Source organism: Canis lupus, chromosome 31 (assembly GCF_048164855.1).
Source record: "Canis lupus baileyi chromosome 31, mCanLup2.hap1, whole genome shotgun sequence".
Taxonomy (NCBI): Eukaryota; Metazoa; Chordata; class Mammalia; order Carnivora; family Canidae; genus Canis; species Canis lupus.
The window spans coordinates 18,003,015-18,027,254 of NC_132868.1; the positions used below are offsets into that span (position 1 = coordinate 18,003,015).

General features: G+C 40.8%; 1 protein-coding gene and 1 non-coding gene across 4 annotated transcripts in view; both read right to left on the reverse strand.

Annotated features, from left to right (window-relative positions):
* Window positions 1-14,683: 14,683 nt before the first annotated feature.
* Window positions 14,684-24,240, reverse strand: part of KLHL6 (kelch like family member 6) — a 104,661-nt gene continuing 95,104 nt past the window's right edge. For 2 of the 3 annotated variants that reach the window (XM_072807562.1, XM_072807561.1), the window contains 3 exons: window positions 20,122-20,324; window positions 18,157-18,370; window positions 14,684-16,806 (listed from right to left, as the gene is read on the reverse strand). In XM_072807562.1, coding sequence (XP_072663663.1) covers window positions 16,505-16,806; window positions 18,157-18,370; window positions 20,122-20,324 — 719 coding nt within the window. In that variant the 3' untranslated portion in view covers window positions 14,684-16,504. Of the gene's footprint in view, window positions 16,807-18,156; window positions 18,371-18,504; window positions 19,210-20,121; window positions 20,325-24,240 lie in introns of those variants that run through there. The other variant, XM_072807563.1, reaches the window with a different exon arrangement.
* On the reverse strand, window positions 19,411-19,514 carry LOC140622518 (small nucleolar RNA U13). Its single transcript, XR_012022274.1, has one exon. It is a non-coding gene; the product is annotated as a small nucleolar RNA U13 (small nucleolar RNA).

Here is a 24,240-nt window from a genome sequence, read left to right on the forward strand (position 1 = left end):
CTCTACCTAAGTCTCTGCCTCTCTCTCTTGCTGTGTCTCATGAATAAATAAAAATCTTTAAAAAAATAAAAACAAAAATAAATAAAAGTAATTTTAATTCTTTCCAGGCTGGATGTCCTTCAGTTTTTCTTCCTGTCAAGACAATTCAGTGGGGGAGAGAATAGATTTTCTAACAAATGATACTGGGACAACTGGGCATCTACTAACAAAAAAGCATGAAATTGGCCCTGTCTCTCACACTATACAGTAAATTTTTAATAAAAATTAACTCAAAATGGATCATAGACCTAAACATGAGAACAAAGACTGGAAAACTCTAAGATAAAAACACAGGAGTAAATTTTCAGGTCCTTGGGTTAGCCAATGATTCCTTAGATAAAACACCAAAAGCACAAGCAACAACAACAAAAAAAGTCCATCAAAAATTTTTAAAAAGATTTTATTTTATTTATTCTTGAGAGACACAGACAGAGAGAGAAGCAGAGACATAGGCAGAGGGAGGAGCAGGCTCCCTGCAAGGATCCTGATGCAGGACTCGAGCCTGGTTCCTAGGATCACGCCCTCAGCCCAAGGCAGACGCTCAACCACTGAGCCACCCAGGCATTCCAAGTCCATCAAATTTTTTACATTTCAAGCTCCAAAACACACAAAAAAGCAAAAAGACAATGCAGACACTGAGAGAAAAAGTTTGCAAATCATGTCTGATAATTCATATCCAAAATATACAGAAAATTCATACAATTCAATAAAAAATAAATAGCTCAATTTAAAAATGAACAAAAAATTTCAAGAGACATTTTTAAAATTTTTATTTTATTTGCATTCTATTAATTCACTTACAGTGTATTCAGTTTCAAGGTAGAGTTCAGTGATTCATCAGTTGTATATAACACCCAGTGCTCATTACATCATGCGCCCTCCCCCCACCCTCTCCCCTACAGCCACCCTCAGTTTGTTTCTATGGTTAAAAGTTTCTTGTGGTTTGTTTCCCTCTCTGATTTCATCTTGTTTTATTTTTCCCTCCCTTCATCTATGCTCCTCTGTTTATTAAATTTCACATGAGTGAAATCATATGATAATTGTCTTTCTCTGACTGACTTATTTGCTTAGCATAATATCCTCTAGTTCCATCCATATCACTCCAAATGGCAAGATTTCATTTTTTGATGGCTGAGTAGTAGTCCATTGTGTATATACATACCACATCTTCTTTATCCATTCATCTGTTGATGGACATTCAGGCTCTTTCCATAGTTGGCTATTTTTGACATTGCTGCGATAAACATTGGGGTGCAGGTGCCCCTTCCAATTACTACATTTGTATTCTTTAGATAAATACCTAGTCATGCAATTGCTAGGTCATAGGGTAGCTCTATTTCTCTCTTTTTGAGGAACCTCCATACTGTTTACCAGAGTGGCTCTACCAGTTTATATTCCCACCAACAGTGTTTGAGGGGTCCGCTTTCTCCAAATCCTTGCCAACATTTGTCATTTCTTGTTAATTTTATTTTTATTTTTTAAAGATTTTATTTATTTATTCATAGAGACAGAGAGAGAGGCAGAGACACAGGCAGAGGGAGAAGCAGGCATCATACAGAGAGCCTGACGTGGGACTCGATCCAGGGTCTCCAGGATCACACCCCAGGCTGCAGGCCGCGCTAAAGCGCTGCGCCACTGGGGCTGCCCGTTTCTTGTTAATTTTAGACATTCTTACTGGTGGTGAAGTGGTATCTCACTGTTGGTTTTGATTTGTATTTCCCTGATGCTGAGTGATATTGAGCATTTTTTCATGTGTCTGTTGGCCATTTATATGTATGTCTTCTTTGGAGAAATATCTGTTCATGTCTTCTGCCCATTTTCTCAATTGGATTATTTATTCTTTGGGTGTTGAGTTTGATAAGTTCTTTGTAGATTTTGGATACCAACCCTTTCTCTGATAACATTTGCAAATATCTTCTCCCATTCTGTAGGTTGTCTTTTGATTTTGTCCACGGTTTCTTTTGCTGTGTAAAAGCTTTTTATCTTGAAGTCCCAATAGTTCATTTTTGCCTTTGTTTCCCTTGCCTTTGAAGCTGTGTCTAGCTAGATGCTGCTGTAGCTAAGGTCGCAGAGGTTGCTGCCTGTGTTCTCCTCTAGGATTTTGATGGATTCCTGGCTCACATTTAGGTCTTTCATCCATTTTGAGTCTATTTTTGTGTAAGACAATGGTCCAGTTTCATTCTTCTGCATGTGGCTGTCCAATTTTCCCAACACCATTTGTTGAAGAGACTGTCTTTTCTCTATTGGATATTCTTTCCTGCTTTGTTGATCATAGATTAGTTGATCATAGAGTTGAGGGTCCATTTCTGGGTTCTCTATTCTGCTCCATTGATCTATGTGTCTGTTTTTGTGCCAGTACCAACCACACTGTCTTGATGATTACAGGTTTGTAATCGAGTTTGAAGTCCAGAATTGTGAATGCCACCAGCTTTGGCTTTCTTTTTCAACTTTCCTTTGGTTATTCGGGGTCTTTTCTGGTTCTATACAAATTTTAGGATTATTTGTTCCAGCTCTATGAAAAATGTTGATGGTATTTTGATAGAGATTGCATTGAATGTATAGATTGCTCTGGGAAGCATGGACATTTTAACAATTTTTGTTCTTCTAACCCACGAACATAGAATGTTTTTCCATTTCTTTTTGTCTTCCACAATTTCTTAACTGAGTGTTCTATAGTTTTCAGAATACAAGTCCTTTACCTCTTTGGTTAGATTTATTCCTAAGTATCTTATGGGTTTTGGTGCAATTGTAAATGGATCAATTTCTTAATTTTTCTTTCTTCTGTCTCATTGTTAGTGTATAGAAATGCAACTGGTTTCTGTGCATTGATTTTATATCCTGCCACTTTGCTGAATTACCGTATGGGTTTTTAGCAATTTTTGAGTGGAGTCTTTTGTGTTTTCCACATAGAATATCATGTCATCTGCAAAGAGTGAGAGTTTGACTTCTTCTTTGCTGATTCGGATGCCTTTTATCTTGTTGTTTGATTGCTGAGGCTAGGACTTACAGTACCATGTTGAACAACAGTGGCGAGAGTGGGCATCCCTGTCGTGTTCCTGACCTTAGGGGAAAACTCTCAGTTTTTCCCATTGAGAATGATATTTGCTGTGGGATTTTTGTAGATGGCTTTTATGATATTGAGGTATGTTCCCTCTCCCTACATTGTGGAGAGTTTTAATCAAGAAAGGATGCTGCATTTTGTCAAATGCTTTTTCTGCATCTATTGAGAGGACCATATGGTTCTTGTTCTTTCTTTTATTAATGTAGTGTATCACATTGATCGATTTGCTAATGTTGAACCCACCCTTGCAGCCCAGGAATAAATCCCACTTGGTTGTGGTGAATAATCATTCTAACGTACTGTTGGATCCTATTGGCTAGTATCTTGGTGAGAATTTATGCATCCATGTTCATCAGGGATATTGGTCTGTAATGCTCCTTTTGGGTGGGATATTTTTTAAATTTAATTTAAAAATTAATTAATTTTATTAAAGATGTTATTTATTTATTCATGAGAGACACACAGAGAGAGGCAGAGACACAGGCAGAGGGAAAACCAGGCTCTATGCAGGTGGCCCGATGTGGGACTCAATCCCAGGACCCCGGGATCACGCCCTGAGCCAAGGCAGACGCTCAACCACTGAGCCACCCAGGCGTCCCTGTGGTGGGATCTTTGTTTGGTTTTGGGATCAAGGTAATAGTGGTCTCATAGAAAGAATTTGGAAGTTTTCTTTCCATTTCTACTTTTTTACAAGACCAGTGCTCTAACCCCTGACCTATGGAGCCTCATTTCTACTTTTTTAAACAACTTCAGAAGAGTGGGTATTAATTCTCCTTTAAATGTTTGGTAGAATTCCCCTGAGAAGCCATCTGGCCCTGAACTCTTGTTGAATTTTGATTACTGCTTCAATTTCCTTGCTGGTTATGGGTCTGTTCTGGTTTTCTTTCTGTTTCAGTTTTGATAGTTTTTACATTTCTAGGAATGGATCCATTTCTTCCAGATTGCCTAATTTGTTGGCATATAGTTGCTCATAATACGTTCTTATAATTGTATTTCTTCGGTGTTGGTTGTGATATCTCCACTTTCATTCATGATTTTACTAACTTGGGTCCTTTCTCTTCTTTTTGATAAGTCTGGCCAGGGTTTATCAATCTTTATAAATCGTATTAATTCTTTCAAAGAACCAGCTCCTAGTTTCATTGATCTGTTCTACTGTTCTTTTGCTTTCTATTTCATTGATTTCTGCTCCAATCTTCATTAATTCTCTTCTCCTGCTGGGTTTAGGGTTTATTGGCTGTTCTTTCTCTAACTGTGTAAGGTTAGGTTGTGTATTTGAAACTTTTCTTGTTTCTTGAGAAAGGCTTGTATTGCAATGTACTTCCCTCTTGGGACTGCCTTTGCTGCACCCAAAGGTTTTGAACAGTTGTGTTTTCATTTTTATTTGTTTATATGAATTTTTAAAACTCTTCATTAATTCCTGGTTGACCCATTCATTCTCTAATAGGATGTCTTTAACCTCCATGCATTGGTTTTCCTTCCAAATTTCCTCTTGTGATTGAGTTTTCTTGTGATAGTGTTTTAAAGCATTGTGATCTGAAAATATGTAGGGAATAATTCCAATCTTTTGGTACCAATTGAGACCTGATTTGTGACCCAGTATGTGATCCATTCTGGAGAATGTTCCAGGTGCACTCAAGAAGAATGTGTGTTCTGTTGCTTTAGGATGGAATGCTCTGAATTTATTTGTGAAGTACATCTGGTCCAGTGTGTCATTCAAAGCCCTTGTTTCCTTGTTGATCTTCTGCTTAGATGATCTGTCCATTGCTATAAGTGTGGTGTTAAAGTACCTTAGTATTATTGTATTATTGATGTGATTCTTTAATTTTGTTATTAATTGGCTTATATAAATGGCTGCTCCTTTGTTAGGGGCACAAATATTTACAATTTTTATATCTTCTTGTTGGATAGACTCTTTAATTCTGATCTAGTGACCTTCTTCATCTCTTATTACAGTCTTTGGTTTAAAATCTATTTTCTTGGGGCAACCCAGGTGGCTCAGCGGTTTAGTGCTACCTTCAGCCCAGGGCCTGATCCTGGAGATCCGGGATCGAGTCCCACATCAGGCTCCCTGCATGGAGCCTGCTTCTCCCTCTGCTTGTGTCTCTGCCTCTCTCTATATATGTCTCTCATGAATAAATAAATAAAATCTTAAAAAAATAATAAAATGAAATCTATTTTCTCTGATAAGGATTGCTACCTTAGCTTTCTTTTGATGTCCATTAGCATGATAAATGGCTTTCCACCCCTCAGTTTCAATCTGGAGATGTCTTTGGGTCTAACATGGTCTCCTATAGACAGCATATTGATGAGTCTTGTTCTTCTGATAACCTGTGTCTTTTGATTGGAGCATTTAGCCCATATACATTCAGAGTAACTACTGAAAGATATGAATTTAGTACAATTATATTACCTGTAAAGTCACTGTTTCTGTATATTGTCTCTGTTCCTTTCTGGTCTATTACTTTTGGACTCTCTCAAGAGACATTTCTTCAAAGAAAAAATAAGAATGGCCTATGAGCATATGAAAAAATATTCATTACTAGTTGTTAGGGAAATGGAAACGAAAACCACAATGAGATACTACTTCATATCGACTAGAATGGATTTAATAAAAAACACAATAGCAAATGTTGTCAAGGATGTACAGAAATTGAACCCTTGTACATTGCTATAGGGGATCTAAAATTGTGCAGTCACTTAGAAAATTGTGTGGCAGTTTTTTCAGAACGTTAAGCAGAGTTGGCATGTTGGCATGTTACTGCATGACTCAGCAATTTCATAAGCACACACCTAAGAGATATACATGTCCACATAGAAACTGGTATACAAATGTTTATAGCAGCATTATTCATAATAGCCAAAAGGTGGAAACAATTCAAATGTTTCCATCAATGGAAAAAAGGATAACTATGTTATAACCATTCAATGGAATACATGTTACAATATACCTGATCCTTGAAAACATTGGTAAATCAAAAAAGCCAGCCAGCACGACACATATTGTATCATTCCATATATATGAAATATCAAAAGTAAGTAAATATATAGAGGCAAAATGTGGAACAGCCTTTGCTTGGGGCTGTGGGTAGAACTGAGGGTGACTGCAAAGAGGCATGAGGTTTCTTTTGGGGGTGACGAAAATATTCTACAATCTGATTTTGGCTATGTTTGCAAAGCTTTGTAAAAGCTTTGTAATGTAAGTGTGCAATTAAATTGTACACTTACATCATGTGAATCTCAACAAAGCTGTTTTTTGAAAAGAAATGAATGTACTGATACAAGAATAAAAATGAATCTCAAGATAATTGCTGAGTGAAAGAAGCCAGGCCAAAAAAAAAAAAAAAGAGTACAAGTTGTACATTCTTCTATAAAGAACCTAGAAAATGCAAAGGTTCTAGAAAATGCAAACTGATTTATACTGACAGAAATCAGATCATTGCTTCCCTATATAGATGGGAATGGATGAGAGGCAGGGATTCCCAAAGGGCAGGAGAACCTTTGAAGGTGAATGGTTTTATCATCTTGTTTGTAATGATGGTTTCATGAATGCATAGATATGTCAAAACATCAAATAGTATACATTTTTAAAAAGTTTTTTTTTAAGTAATCTCTGCATCCAATGTGAGGCTCAAATAGATCAAATAGTCAGTTGCATGCTCCACCTACTAAGCCAGTCAAGTGCCCTCAAATAGTACACCTTAAAGATGCACAGTTCAGTGGCACCTGCGTTGCTTGGGCAGCTCTGGTCCTGATTTCAGGGTCCTGGGATTGAGCCCTGTGTGGGGCTGCATGCTCAGCTGGGAGTCTGCTTGATGATTCTCTCCCTCTGCTCCTCGCCCCCTACTCTCTCTCTCAAATAAATAAATAAATAAATCTTTTTTTAAAAACCCCAAAAAACCAAAGGGACCAATGATTCAAAGACAAAAAAGAATAATTTTTTCAGCAGCTGGTAGTAGGACAAACTAAATTTTTTTTTAAAGATTTTACTTATTCCTTCATGAAAGACACACAGAGAGAGGCAGAGACATAGGCAGAGGGAGAAGCAGGCTCCATACAGGAAGCCCAATGTGGGATTCAATCTCGGTAGTCTGGGATCATGCCCTGAGCCAAAGGCAGACGCTCAACTGCTGAGCCACCCAGTCGTCCTGGTACAAGAACAGGACAGATGTCAGAGGCTGCAAACTCAAATGCCTTTGGGGCCAAGCAGGTTAGTGGAGTCTGGTAAACTAGAGAGCACAGCCACTTTCTAAAGAGAACATTTCCTTCTGTCCCAGCCAGTTGTTAAGTAGAAATACAGCCCCAGTGTTGCCATTTTAAAAAAATATTGTACAGTCCAAACAAAAGATATCACCAGTTTTCATCCTTCAACATTTAATGTGTGTCCAGTGACTGGTAATGGTGGTGGCCATTGCTGGGGTGGCAGCTTCTCAGGACCCCACCCCTGCACATTATTCCTGCCAGGCAACAGATTCTCTGCAGGGTGCGGTAGTCACAAAGGCCACCAAAATCCAGCCCCTATCATAACCCTCCTTGGGAGGCAGGGAGGTTGCGTGACAATGCTGGAACCTAGTCGAATGCACCTCATCTCCAGCCTTGGTCTCTACTGAGAGTTCCAACTACCTCCAGGGAAGATGCGATTTTTTAAATAAGATTTTTATTTATTCATGAGAGAGAGAGAGAGAGAGAGAGAGGCAGAGAGACAGGCAGAGGGAGAAGCAGGCTCCATGCAGGGAGCCCAATGTGGGACTCGATCCCGGGTCTCCAGGATTAGGTAGGCCCTGGGCTGAAGGCGGCACTAAACCACTGAGCCACCCAGGCTGCCCGAAGACGCAATTTCTAAAGTCATCTGGAAGTAATGCTTTTAGTGTTTGCATCTGAATTGCCATACACACTTTAGAGAGATCTTTTAAATAAATAGCTTGTTGGTTTGCACTTAACCACTAAGGATTTTGATTTTTTTAATGTGCTGACCACAGTCTGAATTATTTTGAACTACTGGTAAGAAGTTTCCAAATATCATCTAGGCTTCCTGGGGGTCCACTGACTTTAAAAGTTCCGGTTTTCATCCCCTTTGCCCCTCTTCATCACCACCACCACTAGTGATATCATTCTTACCTGGATGCCCATGTATGTGAGCGCTGCCATTTCTATTTATGCAGGGAATGATAGACCTTATTTGAGAAGCTTTCCCCAAACCCCCCACCCTAGGCTCATGTAAATAGGTAGTTGGGAGAGGCAGCCCAGCCAACGTTGGTAGGGGTGGGGCAGGTTCAGAAAGACCAAGGATTTGGAGAAAGAGATTAATGTTTGTTGGGTTTACAAAAACCTTGCGTTCAGCAGATCCTAGCTACTGCCACTGGGAATGCAGCAGACTTGAATGTGTAAGCCACAAGCTTGGGTATGCAACATTTGTGAATCTTTAGCATTTCTAAACTTGTCTTATGCCCTATCATCTTACTCTGATCATATACAAAGTGCTTACAGCAGCCTTGAGACTCCTTGTCATTGCTCAGAATTCACTCCAACTACACAGACCTTTTTACTATTCTTTGAAGACACTGAGCCTCCTGCCTCAGGGCATTTGCACTGGCTGTTCCTTCTACCTGGAATGGAACATGCTTCCTCAGATATTCACAGGCCTCAGATTTTCTCTTCAAATTTCTATGTTATTGTCTCTATCAGGAAGCACATGTGCTCACTCTGTGTAAAGTAGCCTGTGTATACCCTTTATCCTGCTTTCCCAGCATTTATTACTAGTTGGCATTATTTATATACTTGTTTGGTTGTTGCCGGTCTTTCTTTACTGGTATGGTAGCTCATGAGAGCAGTAACTTTGTTTTACTTGTGGATGTGGGCCCTAGTACCTAGAATTGTGCCTGACACATAGTAGGTGCTCAATAAACATTTGCTGCTCTATTTCACAAAGACTAACCCCATTGCTTCCTCCACCAATATCTACTTATGACTCAGTCAGAACAAAGTCTAATGTATTACTTTTCCTCCAGGTTTCTAGGGTGACCTTTTCTCGGATGCACTTTGGTAATGAAAAACCCCCAGCATTTTTACCTAGACTGGTTTTGTCACTGTTCCAATCTCTGACTACTTCTGGCTCTGTGCCATGTTTCTGTGAATTACACAATAGGTGCTCCCATTACTATATTTTTGTTATAAAAGAATAGACTATTACCCACAAAAAAAATTCTGTTTGTCTAAGGTCAGACTCATGGGTTTCTTCATGTAGTCAGATGTTTCCCTCTGGTTTCTGCTGTACGTGTTAAGCCAACAGTTTGCCAGCCTCCTCTCACCCCGTCCTGTTTTTGTCTGGATTTGTGCCCAGCAGCCTTGTATTTTTTCAGATATAGATTGTGACTTGTCACTTTTTGGTAGGTGACACGGTTAACTTAATAAATTGTGAACAGCATTTTAAGAAAAAATAGTACAGAAAATATTGAAAATGTTTCTATTTTGAAACTGTGGGATATATAATCCAAAAACTTTGAGAGCACCACTCTGGCGTATATAGGTTGAAAGAAGTTTTAGCATTATTTTTCTCTTTACCTTTAGAATGTTCTGGAAGGAGGGATTTTTGCACTCCTGGCTTGTGTTGAGTTGTAGAAAACAGGCAGTGCCCTTCTAAAATCTCCCCACCAGAGTGGTGGGCACACTTTTTCCTTTAACTGTATCTATTTCATAAAGCAAATACACCAAGGGCACTGAAATTGAAAACGTTCTTTGCATGAACACTCCATTCAAACCCCTGCACTAACAGACATGATCAACCTAACACGGCTGCCTGAGAACACGTCCCTGAGATGGACCAGTCCTCCTTTTGTGTTTCTGACTGGAAAAGCTCAAGACTGTCACAAGAATTTACCATTTGCTGTAGCCAACACCTGATGATAGGCCCCTGACCTCCCTTAGAGCATTTACTAATAAGGTCTTACAGTAGTAAATCTGTCCTCTATTCCTTTGAGATATACACGTTTGCATTTCCTATAGCCCAGGAGTGTCTTTTCCAAGGACCTGATAAGCCATTCCTTTGAATCTATCTAGGAAGTAGAGGGCCTCTACCTGCCAGTCTCTGTGGGAGGACAGAACCCTAACATTGTCAGCTAGCAGACACAGCAGGGCTAATCACATTTACTGACCAATGCTTTATAATTTTTCACTTCTCTGCCTCTACTTCAATGCCCACCTGCTTTCTCTCCCCTGCTCTAGTCAGGGGTGCCTGGGTGGTTCAGTTGGTTAAATAGCTACTTTCAGCTCAGGTGATGATCCCAGGGGCCTGGGATTGAGCTCCAAATCAGGCTCCCTGCTCATCAGGGAGTCTGCTTCTTTGTCCCTCTGCTGCTCCCTGTGCTTGTGTGCTCTGTGATTGATAAATAAATACATAAACAAACAAACAAATAAATAAAATATTTAAGAAAATAGCAGAATGGGGCTTGGCTCTTTATGTCAGTAGTTACTGGATAAAATCTGTTTTCTCTGCTTTAACTGTGTGTCTAGCTTTGTTTATTGTTGACAGTATGTACACACACACACACACACACACACACACACACACACACTCCTCCTAAGGATAATGTTGCTCCTCAAAGACAGCTGAATCTTGTCATCCTCATTATCCAGAGTGTTGCTCCTGTTTATGCTTATTTCCATATGTCATCCCTAAGTCATTATTAGTAAAGTCTTATTCAACTGTTTCAGCCTGGTCTGTGATGTCCTTTGGGAAATTAAGAGCCACGTATAGGACTCTTTCCTTACAGAGATGAGAGTTCAGTCTATGAGATTCAACTCTCTGTCCCCACTGGGAATTTCTCCCTCTACTGCAAACTTGGGGGAATTGGGTTAGTTTTACCAGGGGAAAAGGAAAGTTTTCTTACACACGAACCTTTTTTAAAGAATTTATAGGGATGCCTGGGTGGCTTGGTGGTGGGCGTCTGCCTTCGGCTCAGGGGGTGATCCTGGAGTCCCAGGATTGAGTCCCACATTGGGCTCCCTACATGGAGCCTGTTTTTCCCTCTGCCTGTATCTCTGCCTCTCTCTCTCTCTCTGTGTCTCTCATGAATAAATAAAATCTTTAAAAAAAAATAAAGGATTTGTAGTCAGGAAGTCTCCTATCTTCTTTTGCTCTTTCTCCAAACTTCAGAAATTAGGGGACCTGAGAAATACTAAGGTTCTAGGATAGCTAGAGGTCAACACAAGAAGGGTAAAGAGGTTTCTATGTTTGGAGACCCCAGGGGAGGCAGCAAGTTAGGGACCAGAGATGGGGCAAGCACGGGTGTCCAGGTAGCCTGCCGTGCAGGAATCAATAACAAAGGACTTATCTGAGCATGCAAGAAAATGGAAATCCCTAGGAGTTAGAACAAACATGGAAGTGAAACCAGAGTGATTGGTAATTAGGCAGGCTGATACTGGGCAGTTTGGGAGTAGGGGGGACCTGACCCAAATTTGCCCCCAGCACCAAGGGTCTTGAATTATGGAAGCATACAAGAATAGAAAACGAGGGGTGTGTGGGTGGCTCAGTTGGTTAAGAGTCCAACTTCTGGTTTCGGCTCAGGTCATAATTGGAGGGTCATACGACTGCACCCACACTGGACTCTGCACTCAGCAGGGAGTCTGCTTGAGATTCTTTCCATCCTCACTTCCCTCTGTTCTTCCCACCGCTGGTGGTCTCTCTTAAATAAATAAATAAATAAACAAATAAATAAATAAAATCTTAAAAAAAAAAAAAAAGAACAGAAAATGTGGCTAGAGCCCACAGGAGGTAGGGGAGGACTGAGATCCTATCTAAAGGCCACATTTCCAGAGAAAAGGAGGCTGGTCCAGAGGATGGCACACAACAGCAGAGAGCACCAAGAGCAGGGAGAGGAGCCAAGGAAAGCGAGGCAGATGCCAGGCCTTGGCCAAGCAGCCCAGGCATCAGATTACCACTTAGTGGGGAAACTGAAGGGGTCGGCAGTGAATATAAGGTCAAAGCCCCATTTTGACTCATAGCCACACTGGCTGTCGCATCTATTGCCCAGGATTAACTCCAGAACACTTCCCACCAGTGAGATGGGGCTCTGCTTCCCATGGTTTCCCACCTAGAGTCCCCAGAGCAGAGGAGCCAGAACCTCTACTTCCAGCAAGGCCAGGATGAATGGTCTAAAGTTATCATGTGACCCTACACTTCTCTAAAACCTCAGGTTTTCCTTTTCAGTGGTGTAGGATCTTTGCAGTGTAATCCAAAACAAACTAAGTTGATGATAAGTCTTCCAGGGGCCAAGAACTCCAGCTCTCTGTCCCACGTGCCAAGTTCCACATGCCCTGATCTGAGAAACCAAGTCGGTTAAGGCTTCAGAGTGAAGTCGACAATGATGTCGGAGAAGGAAGGGTTAAGAGTCAGACCAGATATCAGAAACCTGGAAGGGGTCCTCCTGTAAGAAGGGGTAAGGCAGGGAGGATGACAGTCATGGTTTGTAGGTGGGTTGGTACCAGCATGCTCTCAGAGGCAAGGAGACTCCAGAGAGGGAGAAGCTATCTACCTCTTGCCATTCTGTAGACCACCTCAGGGAATTCTATCCTACAATTTTATTGAAACCCTCTTGAACCAACTGAAATGTTTTAAGTTTCCACCTTCTAAATTTATTTCTACTCAGATACTACTTACTCTATCAACTAAAACAAGCAAAACAAACAAACAAACAAAACTTACCTAGGGATGGTGTACAACATATTCTTACCTGTTCCACACGTTATAGAATAAATACAAACTTTATTTGTATATTTACGTTAAACAGTATCTTTAGTTTGATAGTTTAAAAAAATACAAATCCATGTAACCAAAATGCTTAAAGGATTTGGTCAACTGAGCATTGACTATTTTACCTATAAATATGAAAATTCGGCCTGTCAAGATGGTTTTGCAAGAGCCATATTTGAGATATTTGTGGATTTCTATGAAGGTTCACTCTTCAAACTATGAGATCTAATACAACACTCAAATCAGATATTAAGGGAAAAGTGATTTTGCAACCCCAAGTTAGGACCTTATATAAGATACACACTTGAAAAATTCTGAGTACTTATTCAAAATCAAGTAGGATATGTAAATAACAGTACCTCAAGTGCTTTTATAAATAGCAAACCTATACTTTCACAGCTATAAGCAAATGATATTTGTATTTCCCTGAGAGCATAGTTTGAGCTCAAGGGCAGTATGCAAGTGTGTGTGTGTGTTTCCTGAAGCCACAGATTGTAGACTGTGGTGAAGGCTAAGAAGAGAACATTATCTATTGATGTTCAGGTGAGCTTAGCTCCCTGCCCATTTCAGATCAGCTTTGGCAACTGGGGTTCCTTAGCCTCTCCTCCTACAGTTTTTATGCCATCAGAGCCTGTGGGCCTCATTCTATTTAGGTCCAGTAAAATAGGAGACTCAGCCAAGTAGCTCAGAGGCCCCCCAATAAGTGGGTCTGATGGCCCCTCTTGTTCTAACTTGTGCCTATATTCTCCTGGAACCCACCTGCCTGAAGCACCTGTTCCTTATCTCCCTTTCCTTCTTGAGAATGGAGTCATGCTCACAAACTCAAGGGACCATGATATCATTTTCTAGATCTGGATCCTTAAACCTGACCTCCTCTTCCTCCTCCTATTTCATCCTCCTCCTCCCAGCCCGGGGCACTCTGTTCACTCACAGGACCTGCTTCAAAATCCAGTCTGCGGTGCCAGGATGTCTCACATGCCGCCCTCAGCCCAGGGCCCTTTGCCTCTGGCTGCTCCTGCACCTATCTGCCTCATCCCCCTGCAGGTGGTATTGGTTATGACAGCTACACAAACTAAAATTTTGATTATTTATCTATTAATGGAAACTAGATTTTAAGAGCTTCCCTCCCTGCCTAGTGCCTAGAAGCTTAAATCCTGAAATGCTTATAATGTTCCCCCAAATTACTTGGACTGTTTTCTTTCCCTCAAAGCTGGTGACTGGCAGCTTTAAGTGCAGAACTCTGTGTTTTAACAGGTGTAAACTGTCTGCCAACCCATGCCATTATTGAGAATTTCTATTTCTAGAGGGCCTGGCATCTGAGATTCTACAATTTACCTATCTGGTGAAATAAAAATCACATAGAATCCTTCTCTTGCCTTCATTTATATATTCTGAACTAGTCCTGAAACTTGGGTCCTGCAGTTACAACCAGATTTATAACACAGAGATCTTAAATCCTCATTTTCCCAGAGTAGGGCTGGTCCACTGAGGGTACAAAATTTGCTGATTGCTCTTATCAAAGGACTGCCATGACAAGGAACATTCTTTTTCCAAGGGAAGCTCTCTACACATGTCATTGATTTTGTCATTTGTTATCTTTTTGGAAGTTCTTCCCTGAAATTGTCTTTGTAAATGTTTCCTCCTATAGCTCATACGTGGTTTCTGAAGGTGATCTCAAAGAAAGTCAAGTATGTAAGCAATGGCCACATCATTGACCCAAGAGCACAGCTTTCCAAGATGACCATTGGAAGGGCAATAAAGACATGGATGTTATCTCATAACTTCACATATATTTCATTTTTCACTAACTTGATGAAAAGAAAAATTAAAATGTTGACTAGAGGCTTGTTTACCAGTTTATTGAGTGCTGGGGGGGGGGGGGGTTTGTGTTTCTCATGGGTGTTCCCAAAGCTTGACAAACAGAACTCCTTGAATGTTTGCTAAATGGAACTAGATTAAATTGTTTCAGTTGAAAGCTTCATTAAGGTTATTAGTGCTCATGAGTACACTACTTACTGTAATGTGTTCTAAATTTCCACAAATATGTTCATATTTTCCCAATCTACTCTTCAGAGTAGGGAGCTCAACCTAACCTGACCCTCAGGCACAGAGCTTTTCACAGACTGACGTGTTTATATTTATCCTCAATGACCTACGTGTACATATAAATCTCATTTGTAATGTTCCAAGTCTTTTTTTAAAAATCAACTTTGAACTTTAGTTTCTTCTAATCATAATGTTTCTATGAAAATTCAACTCACTATCAACTCTAATACCTCTAACTTCCCAAACTACTCAGAATACAAGCACAATCTGCCACATCTAACCTGAAATAAAACTCGGTAAAGAGATTTGAAATCATATGATGAAAATAAAACACTCTGAGTAATGCAGTTACTATGTTGTTACCATTGTTGTTGCTTTTTAAGTACAGCATATGAAACAGGATCTCTTAATCTGTTTCCCCAATTTGGGGATTAGAATGAATTTCCAATGAGCTCATTTGAGAGCTCTACCTCTTAGAGTGAAGGACAGACCCTTTTTGAGTCAAAATAGTGCCAGACTGATCCAAAAACCAAAAAGAAGGGCTTAAAAAGATCCTGAAAACTAAGGTTCCAGGGAGGTGGGGCCTCAGGGACACAGACTCAAATCACAGTCTAAAAAAGTAGTAAGTATACAGTCAAGAAGAGTCAGTCATTCCTGCAGTGGCCAGCAATAGAGGGATGTTTACATTTATTTATTGATATATATCTCAATCATCCTGAGTCTCTGGAAAACCCTTTCTATATTGCAATAGAGGTGTTGGCCATGAAAAGGCCAGGGCACTGGTTTGTGCTGAAGGTACAATTTCATCTGACAATGACAGTTCTAGTCTGAAATGTACCTTCGTGATCATAAGAAATAGAGGTTTTGATGGGGGAACGCCTTTTATCTCTTTCAAAGCACATAGGTCCTCCCAGACCCATTTCCCAGTCCTGTCAGATGGAACAATATATGAGACACTCTTGACAAGGAGCCAAAGGCTCTAACACTAGGGATTCCATATGGTTTAAATGTAAGGAAAAAAGAAAAGAAAAAAAAAGAACTTTATTTCCCCCCCTTGCTGACTGAATCCTTTAGCAAACTTGTCAGAACAAAAAAATGAGCCAGTTTTTGTTTGTTTCCTACTTGGAGATAGACAGCATGACAGAACAGGACTGACTTGCAATGCAAAGACCTCAGTTTACACTCCTGGCTTAGCTACTTACAAACTGAGTGACTAGGGGCAAAGCACTAAGTCTTTCTGAAGCTCAGTTTCCTCACCTATAACACAGACATAATAATATCTGGTCACCAGGTTGTTACAATGGTTAAATGAACTGATATACAGAAGTGCCTGGCACAGAACCTGGCACAGAACAGGTGTGTCCTGAATGTTAAATATTCTTCTTTCCTCCTGAGGTAGGTCATGCAAACATTCCTGGCTGGTCTCAAGTATCCCAAAGCTGTGACTTCCAAGGAACCCCCACGGGGAGCTGCAGGGAGCCCACGTGAATGGCCTGTAGCTCAAGCCCAGCCTGCTGTCTTTAGTGGGATGAACCTGAGCAAGAGGTGAGGAGGGAGGTCTCCTGGCACCCAGTCCAGAGCACCAGGGGCTCCCGTCCTGCGCCCTCCCACAGTCACACCGACACTGCTCCAGGCACGATCCTCCGGATATGGGTGTAAGATTTCCTGATGGTGACACTGCCATGGTGTGACACCCCCCGGGGCAGAACACACTCCTCCGTCAGTTTCTGGGCCTCTGGGTCCCAACATAGCACGGTGGCGATGACCTCGTTCTTCTCGTCCCGCCCCCCAGTGATGTAGAGCCGGTTGTTGCAGGGCGCGATGCCACAGCTGGCCCTCTCATGGCTGAGCTGGGTCACCAGGCACCAGATGTCCTCCAGAGGGCTGTAGGCGTATAGTGCTCTCATGGCCCCTCCTGAAGAGGAAGGGAAACACAGTGGGCATTCACTGTTTTTCTGGTTTTCTTCCCCTTTAACCACAAAAATCCTACTTCTGTTAGGTCAAATCTACCATCTTGCCAATAGAAAGAGTAGATTCATGGCTCTCCAGAAAGCTCGAATGGATTCCACCAGTCTAATGCTGGAAACAATTCAGAGCCCTTTAAACTTTGTGGCCAGGCATTAGGTTCTAAATGGACAATTAGCTTCACATCGTGCCAAAATGTACCCTAAGATTGCTCCCTAGAAGAAATACCATCTGGTGCATCAGGTGCATTTAGTTTGTAATCTCAGCTCTACCACTGTTTTTATTGTAACCATAAGCACGGATACTGTGGTGGTTTTAAGACATCAAAAGGGACCATGTGCATACAGCCCCTGCAGAAGGTCTGGTGCATAGAAACTATCAATACATGGCAGTGACTAGAGGTGGTGGCATCTTTTGTAGACTGAGCATGCCCTGGAGCACCAGTCCAAATTACTACCTGAAGATGAGCTTTGAAGTCATGAGGCTGACCATAAAGAATCAGGGAACCTGAAGCAAGGGCTTCCTTAATCCATCCCTGTATTTTGCCTCTGGGAAGCCTTCTCCAATTAGCTCTTATTTGCTGAAGTTACATATTTTTGGCATCTCCTAAAATCAGTGACTCTCAATTGTGGCTGCACAGGAAAACCACCTGCACATTAGAAACAACTAGGTGCCTCGTTAGCACAGTAGGCAGCGCGTCAGTCTCATAGAAACAACTTGCACTGTTGGTCAGCATCCCGTCTCCTTGTGATGTCATTGGTCTGGGGTAAACCCCAGTTATGTGCATTTCTGTAAAAAGCTCCCTAAGTGATTCTCATGAATAGTCAGGATTGAGATCCATCATCCTTAACATTTACATGTCAACTGTGGTCTGGCCAGCGACCCTTTCTTTTTGGCTAAATGCAACTTTTTAGAGCCCTCATATCAAGTGGAAGGAGTAAAATTCTCATGGACACAAAATAAGAAATAATGATAGTTATCATTTATCGGTCACTTGATAAACTGTGCACATTTCAATTTCTGTACATTTCTAAAGTTTACAATACACTTTTTTTCCTGTAGCAACTTCTGGCTTCTCCACTGGGCCCCAGTGTCATGTCCCCTGAAAGTGGGCTGCTTCTGCATCCGGGACTGCCACGGTAAATTCCACCAAGGCCTGGACCAATCCCATCTCCTCTTCCTTTTCAACTTCACCCAAATCACCCGGAATCTGAGTTCCCAGGAGGACCTTATCTGATCTACCTGCATGGCTGCATGGGTGGGGAACCTCAGCTAAATAAGATGCCATTCATTCACTTACCAACAACATAGATGCGATCCCGGAAACTGACTGCATTGATGCATTTAGCCTCCACCGGCATGGATGACTTTAAATTCCATTTATTGGTTGAAGGGTCATAACACTGAGTCTTGTCTGTGGCCAGTTTCCCATTGGGCCCGCCCCCAATCACATAGAGCTTCTTCTTATGGCTCGTGGCTGCGAAGGAACTGACGTGGACAAGAAGGGGCGCTGCCTGCAGAGGCACAGGGCACCAGGAGAAGTTGTCAGTCACAAATTGATGATTGCTACAGTAGCTCACAGGACACAGGCCAGGAGCTAGAGGACATAAACCTGGGCATCCTCTGACTGAAGTCACAAGCCTGTGGAGAGGTCAAAACACACATTTCCCACCCTCCCTGTGGGCTCAGGACACAGACTAGAACAGGCTGAGGGATGGATGTTTCCAGCCTCTGTCTTCTACAGTCCAGCTAATCAGGAGAGGAAAAGTGTTTATAGGAATAATTGTTTCTACAGATGAAACCAGCCAATGTTGGAGGAAAATGCTTTCACAGACATGCATCTTTATATTCATTCATGTGTTCTTTCATTCAAAAAATATTTACTTAGTGCCTACTATGTGCTAGGCATTGTCCTTATTGCTTATGTCTATGAAGAAAAGCTGGTATAAGGGTTTCAGATGGCCATAGGTATGTGGACTCCCAGATTGGGGCAGCATGAAGATTTAGGTATTAAGCCAGACTTGTGCTTCCACCCTGTGAACTCTCTGGCACTCAAGCGGACTTCCAAGAGCCTCTTTTCCATTGATATGGCCCGCTTGAGTCATAGAGCAACTCTGTAATGGGACTTGACAAGTTGACAAGATCTGAGATACACTGCCATAAATATTAAGGGCTATACAGAACCCACAGGCATTAGTCCTCTCAATCCTCTAGAAGTTCCATTACATAATACTTCTGTTCTCTTAGGTTGACAGATCTTGGCTAGATGCCATGATGACCTGGCTACCTTTGCTTGTGTCTCTGATGACCATGTTTTACACTCCCCAAAGTGGAACATATTCTGACATATGATCTGATAGGAAGAAAGAAAATCAAAAAAAAAAAAAAAAGAAGAAGAAAGAAAATCTGAAATTGGGAATAACCTGGAAATATAGGAAGTGAGATCACTTTACTTTTATTACTACTACTACTACTACTACTACTACTACTACTACTACTACTATTACAAGGATACTCAATATGAGATCTACTCTCTTAGCAAATTTTTTTTCCATGTCAGTCAGGTAATGTGCCAAGATCATAACAAAGTTTGAGGGAGGCATATATCACACAATGGTGTGAACATTCTACTATCACACTTATACACTACAGAAGGATTTCTCTAAATAAAATTTTAAGCATAAAATGTAGTATTGTTATTTGTAGGCAGATCTCCAGAGCTTATTCACCTTGGATAATTGAAACTTTATGCCCACTGATTGGCAATGATATACAGCTGAGGTTGAATTGCTAAACAACATATATATGCAAGCAGCGTATAGATGGTTTATCATCAATAGGCAAATAAATAAGGGCTGACCTCTAAACACTACCATATAACTCTGACTCAGTAAACAGTGTAGTAAAGGGATCCCTGTATGCCCACTGTGGCGACAACAGGGCAGATGGCATCTGAGAAGACAAAGACTCTGAACTAAGACATGCAGACTGTGGTTAGGACCAAGCCTCCCCTCTAAATCTGGGGCTTTTGGCTGGATAGACAGGTGTCTACAAGAGCTTCCCCACCTCGAAGGAAGCTGTTTCTATGACCTGATCAGCAATGCCGTAGCAATGGCTCCTTTTAGGAGGAAAGCTCAGAGCCACCAACAATGTTCTCAGTGGGAGCACAGAGATGAGAAAGCCATATACCTATATTGTCATATACTTTTTTTTAAAGCTTTGAAGTATTAATAGAAAGTTACTCATAGAAATAAACCTTCTATACCTCTGACCAACAGTTGTGGAAGGGATCATAGGTCTCCACATTGTTGATCCTCTGCAAGCCATCAAAACCTCCAATCACGTAGACCTTGCCACCTAACACCACCATCTTATGCCTCCAGCGGCCAATGTTCAAATACTCAATTTGAATCCATTTGTTGATTGAAGAATTATATTTCCAAACATCGTGCTGTGTTTCTTTGCCACCTAGAAGAGATACAGAACATTTAAGAAACCACCAGGTATGTCAGAAATAGAGCTTCTCCCATAATTTCCCATAGTCCTTAAGTGCTATATCCCCAGGCCAGCTCCCTCTAAACAAAAGAAATCATGAAGGCATGTGTGGTCTGGTTGGGGAGACAGAGCCAATACAGGGGAACAGAGAGAGCCAGTGTAAGGCTGGGGCGAATCATGTACTAGACCGTGTCATGTGTCACCTCTGTGCTCTGAGTTCAGAGAAGAGGTGGCTGAATGAGTTGGGTCCAGAGATGTCTTCAGGGAAGTGGCACCCAAGTCCACATGGGTGGGTAGGGGACAACAGGAGCCTGGACTTGGTATCTGTGCAGCCTAGGGACAGGAATAAGGGCAGGACAGGTGAGGTTGGACTACTGTGGTGGGGATAGTAGGGCCTTGACCAGCAGCCAAATAAGAAGGCATCTTAAGTTCTGTTTGCTTATTTATTTAGATAAATACAAACCTGGAAAAATCACCAAGAAATCTTACAGAATTGTCTCAGTTCAAATCTCCAATCTATACAAAAACGTAAGTGGGATTTGTCCTATTGTTAAATAATTTTTATTATAAAAGAATGAGATGCTCACAATAGATAATTTGAGAATGAGCTGGTAAATATTTTTTTCAAAATCACTCTCTTAATAAACAGAAAATACATAATCCAGTTAGGGAAAGAGACCAACACAAAGGAGAACTGACCTTTTTTGGTGACTTTAATAAAATATTTTTACAGCTTTGTATTTCCATTTCCCATCAGCACAGAGTACCACCAACTACTTAGAGTAAAAGATGCACTTTTCAGACTTACAAATGTGCACGAGTGGGGCAATGTGTATCACTGACGATGCTCTGTGTCCTGGGTAAGTGTTTCTCTAGGATAAAGCCCAGAATTGAGATTTCTGTCAAGAGCCTGCTCACGTTGAATTTTTATAGGTGTTGCCAAAGAGCCTTCCATAGCTGTCCTGGTTGATCTTTCTCTACCCCACCCACAGCATATATTAAGAGCATTTTTCGTTTTGTTTTATAAGCTGATGGAGAAAAATAATGTCATAGTTTGGTTTTTCCTGGTTGCTAGGGAGACTAAGCTTCTTCCTCTTCCATGAAATGTTTGTTCATATAGTTTCAACATTTTTCCTTGGGTGTATAACTTTTAGAGGCCTCTATTCAAAATACCATGTGTGATATTGATCCCATTTAGGTAGTGTCAAAAATTATAAAATAGGGGCGCCTGGGTGACTCAATCGGTTAAGTGTTTGACTCTTGGTTTTGGCTCAGGTCATGGTCTCAGGCTTATGAGATAGAGTCCTGTGTTTGGGTTTCACACACAAGGGGGAATCTGCTTGAGAATCTCCCTCTGCCCCTTCCCCCACTCATGTGTGCTTGCTCTCTCTCTAATATAAATAAATAAAAAAATTTTTAAAAGTTATAAAATAACTATGTGCTTTCTTTTTTTAAAGATTTTATTTATTTACTCATGAGAGACACAGAGCAAGAGAGAGAGAGAGAGGCAGAGACACAGGCAGAGGGAGAAGCAGGCTCCATGCAGGGAGCCCGATGTGGGACTCGATCCCGGGACCCCAGGATCACACCCTGAGCCGAAGGCAGACACTTAACTGCTGAGCCACCCAGGCATCCCAACTATGTGCTTTCAAAGAAATATATGCACACTCTATTAAAAAGAAAAAAATCTATGATTTTTACTTCAAGATGTAGAGGAAGACCTGATTAAGTGGGACACGTATCATGTGCATAGATGAGACAACATGTTATTGCAAAGATGTCAACCTTCCCCAAGTTAATCAATACATTCAGTGCCTTCAGGACTTTTCAAGGAGCTTGAAGAGGTTATTCTAACTTTCATTTGGAAGAGTAAATTTGGAAAAATTTCTAAGAAACTTTTCAAAAAGAATGAATGAGGCTTTTCCTAGCAAATATTGAAATAGAAAGCTATGGTAATAAAAGCACTGTGGTACTGACATAAGATGAGACAAAATGATGAAAAACAAGAGTACAGAAGAGACTGAAAGATATAAGGATCATTAAATAAATGGTATAGAACAGCTGACTATTTGGAGAAAAATTGTTAGATCCTTCTTTCACATTACAGTTAAAATTTCAAAAGTAAATGGCATAAAAGTAACTGGAGAATATATAGGAGAAGATGTTGATGATCTTAGGGTGGGTAGGGGCTTTCTAAGCGTGACAGGAAATATAGAATCACACAGGAAAGAAAGTTACTATGTGAAATGTAAATCAAAGTTAAAAGATAACCATAGTCTGAAACTATTTTGCAATACAAATAGCAAAAGATATATATATTTATATAGATAATAATTTTATATATTTATATATATTTATATATATATTTAAAGATTTTTATTTATTTATTCATGAGAGACACAAAGAGAGGCAAAAACATAGGCAGAGGGAGAAACACGCTCCCCACAAGGAGCCCAATGTGGGACTCAACCCCAGACCCTGGGATTACACCCTAAGCCAAAGGCAGACGCTCTACCGTTGAGCCACCCAGGAGTCCCAAGCAAAAGATATGTAATAAGAGCTCCAAAAAATTAATAAGAAGTCAAACAATAGGGAAACATAGAGTAGGAATAGATGATTTTTTAAAAAAATAAAGTGTTGGCTAATAATATATGAAAATATGCTAACATCATTAATGATCCAATAATGCAAATGTAAATATTCTAAGCTATTAAAAAATTTAATTCACAATAAAAAATGTTAGCAAAGATGTAGAAAATGGGCACTGTCATTCAACACTGGTTGAACTGTAAATTGATTCAAACTTTCTGGAGAACAATTAAGCAATACCTATAATTCTAAACGGACATATCTTATGACTACCTCCAGGAATCTTGCCAAACAGCAGCAGCACAGGTTCATAAATATATGTGTATTAAAATGCCTGCTGCGGAATGCCTCAGTGACTCAATTAGTTGAATCTGACTTTTGATTTTAGTTCAGGTCATGATCTCAGGGATGTGGGAATGAGCCCCATGTTAGGCTCTGTGCTGAGTGCAGAGCCTGCTTGTCTTCCTCTTCCTTTGCTCCTCTCCTGACTTGTGCTCATGCTCTAAAATAAATAAAATCTTTAAAAAAAAAGTTTTAAAAAATAAAATAAAATGCCCATTGCAGCATTTTTTTCAGGGGGAATATAAAAGCTGAAAAAAAACCTGTGTTTTATTCATTCCATAGACTGCCATATAGCTGGTGAAAAGAGTGCCAGTATTGATGATGATGGATAACACTGCTGAGCTGTCCTGTGTGCTTGGGGACTGCACTTTACATGTATTACATCTCTTAATCTATATGATAGATCCATTATATCAACATGTAATGATGTCCAAAATAGATTGCTAGTTAAAGTACAATCTTCCATGATTTAACTGTGTATAACAAGCACACCTTCATGCATTGGTTGTATCATTTTTCTTTTTTTTTTAAAGATTTTATTTATTTATTCATAGAGACACACATAGAGGGAGAGAGGCAGAGACACAGGCAGAGGGAGAAGCAGGCTCCATGCAGAGAGCCTGACGTGGGACTCCATTCAGGGTCTCCAGGATCACGCCCTGGGCTGCAGGCGGCGCTAAACCGCTACGCCACCGGGGCTGCCCGGTTGTATCATTTTTCAACAGACAACAACAAATCTAAGTGAGGGGAAGGACAAGCTGTAAAATAACACAGGTAGTGTATGTGACAAAGACTGACTATGGTTACCAAACCCGTCTTTTCCTCCTGGGCACACAGGCAAACTAAATTTCCTAGTCCCCCTGTGTAGGGGCTGGCAGTGCAGGGGGAGCATGTGGCTAGTTCTTGCCAATAGAAAGTGAGCAGAGCGATGCCTCCTGTCCAGGCTGAGGCTATTATG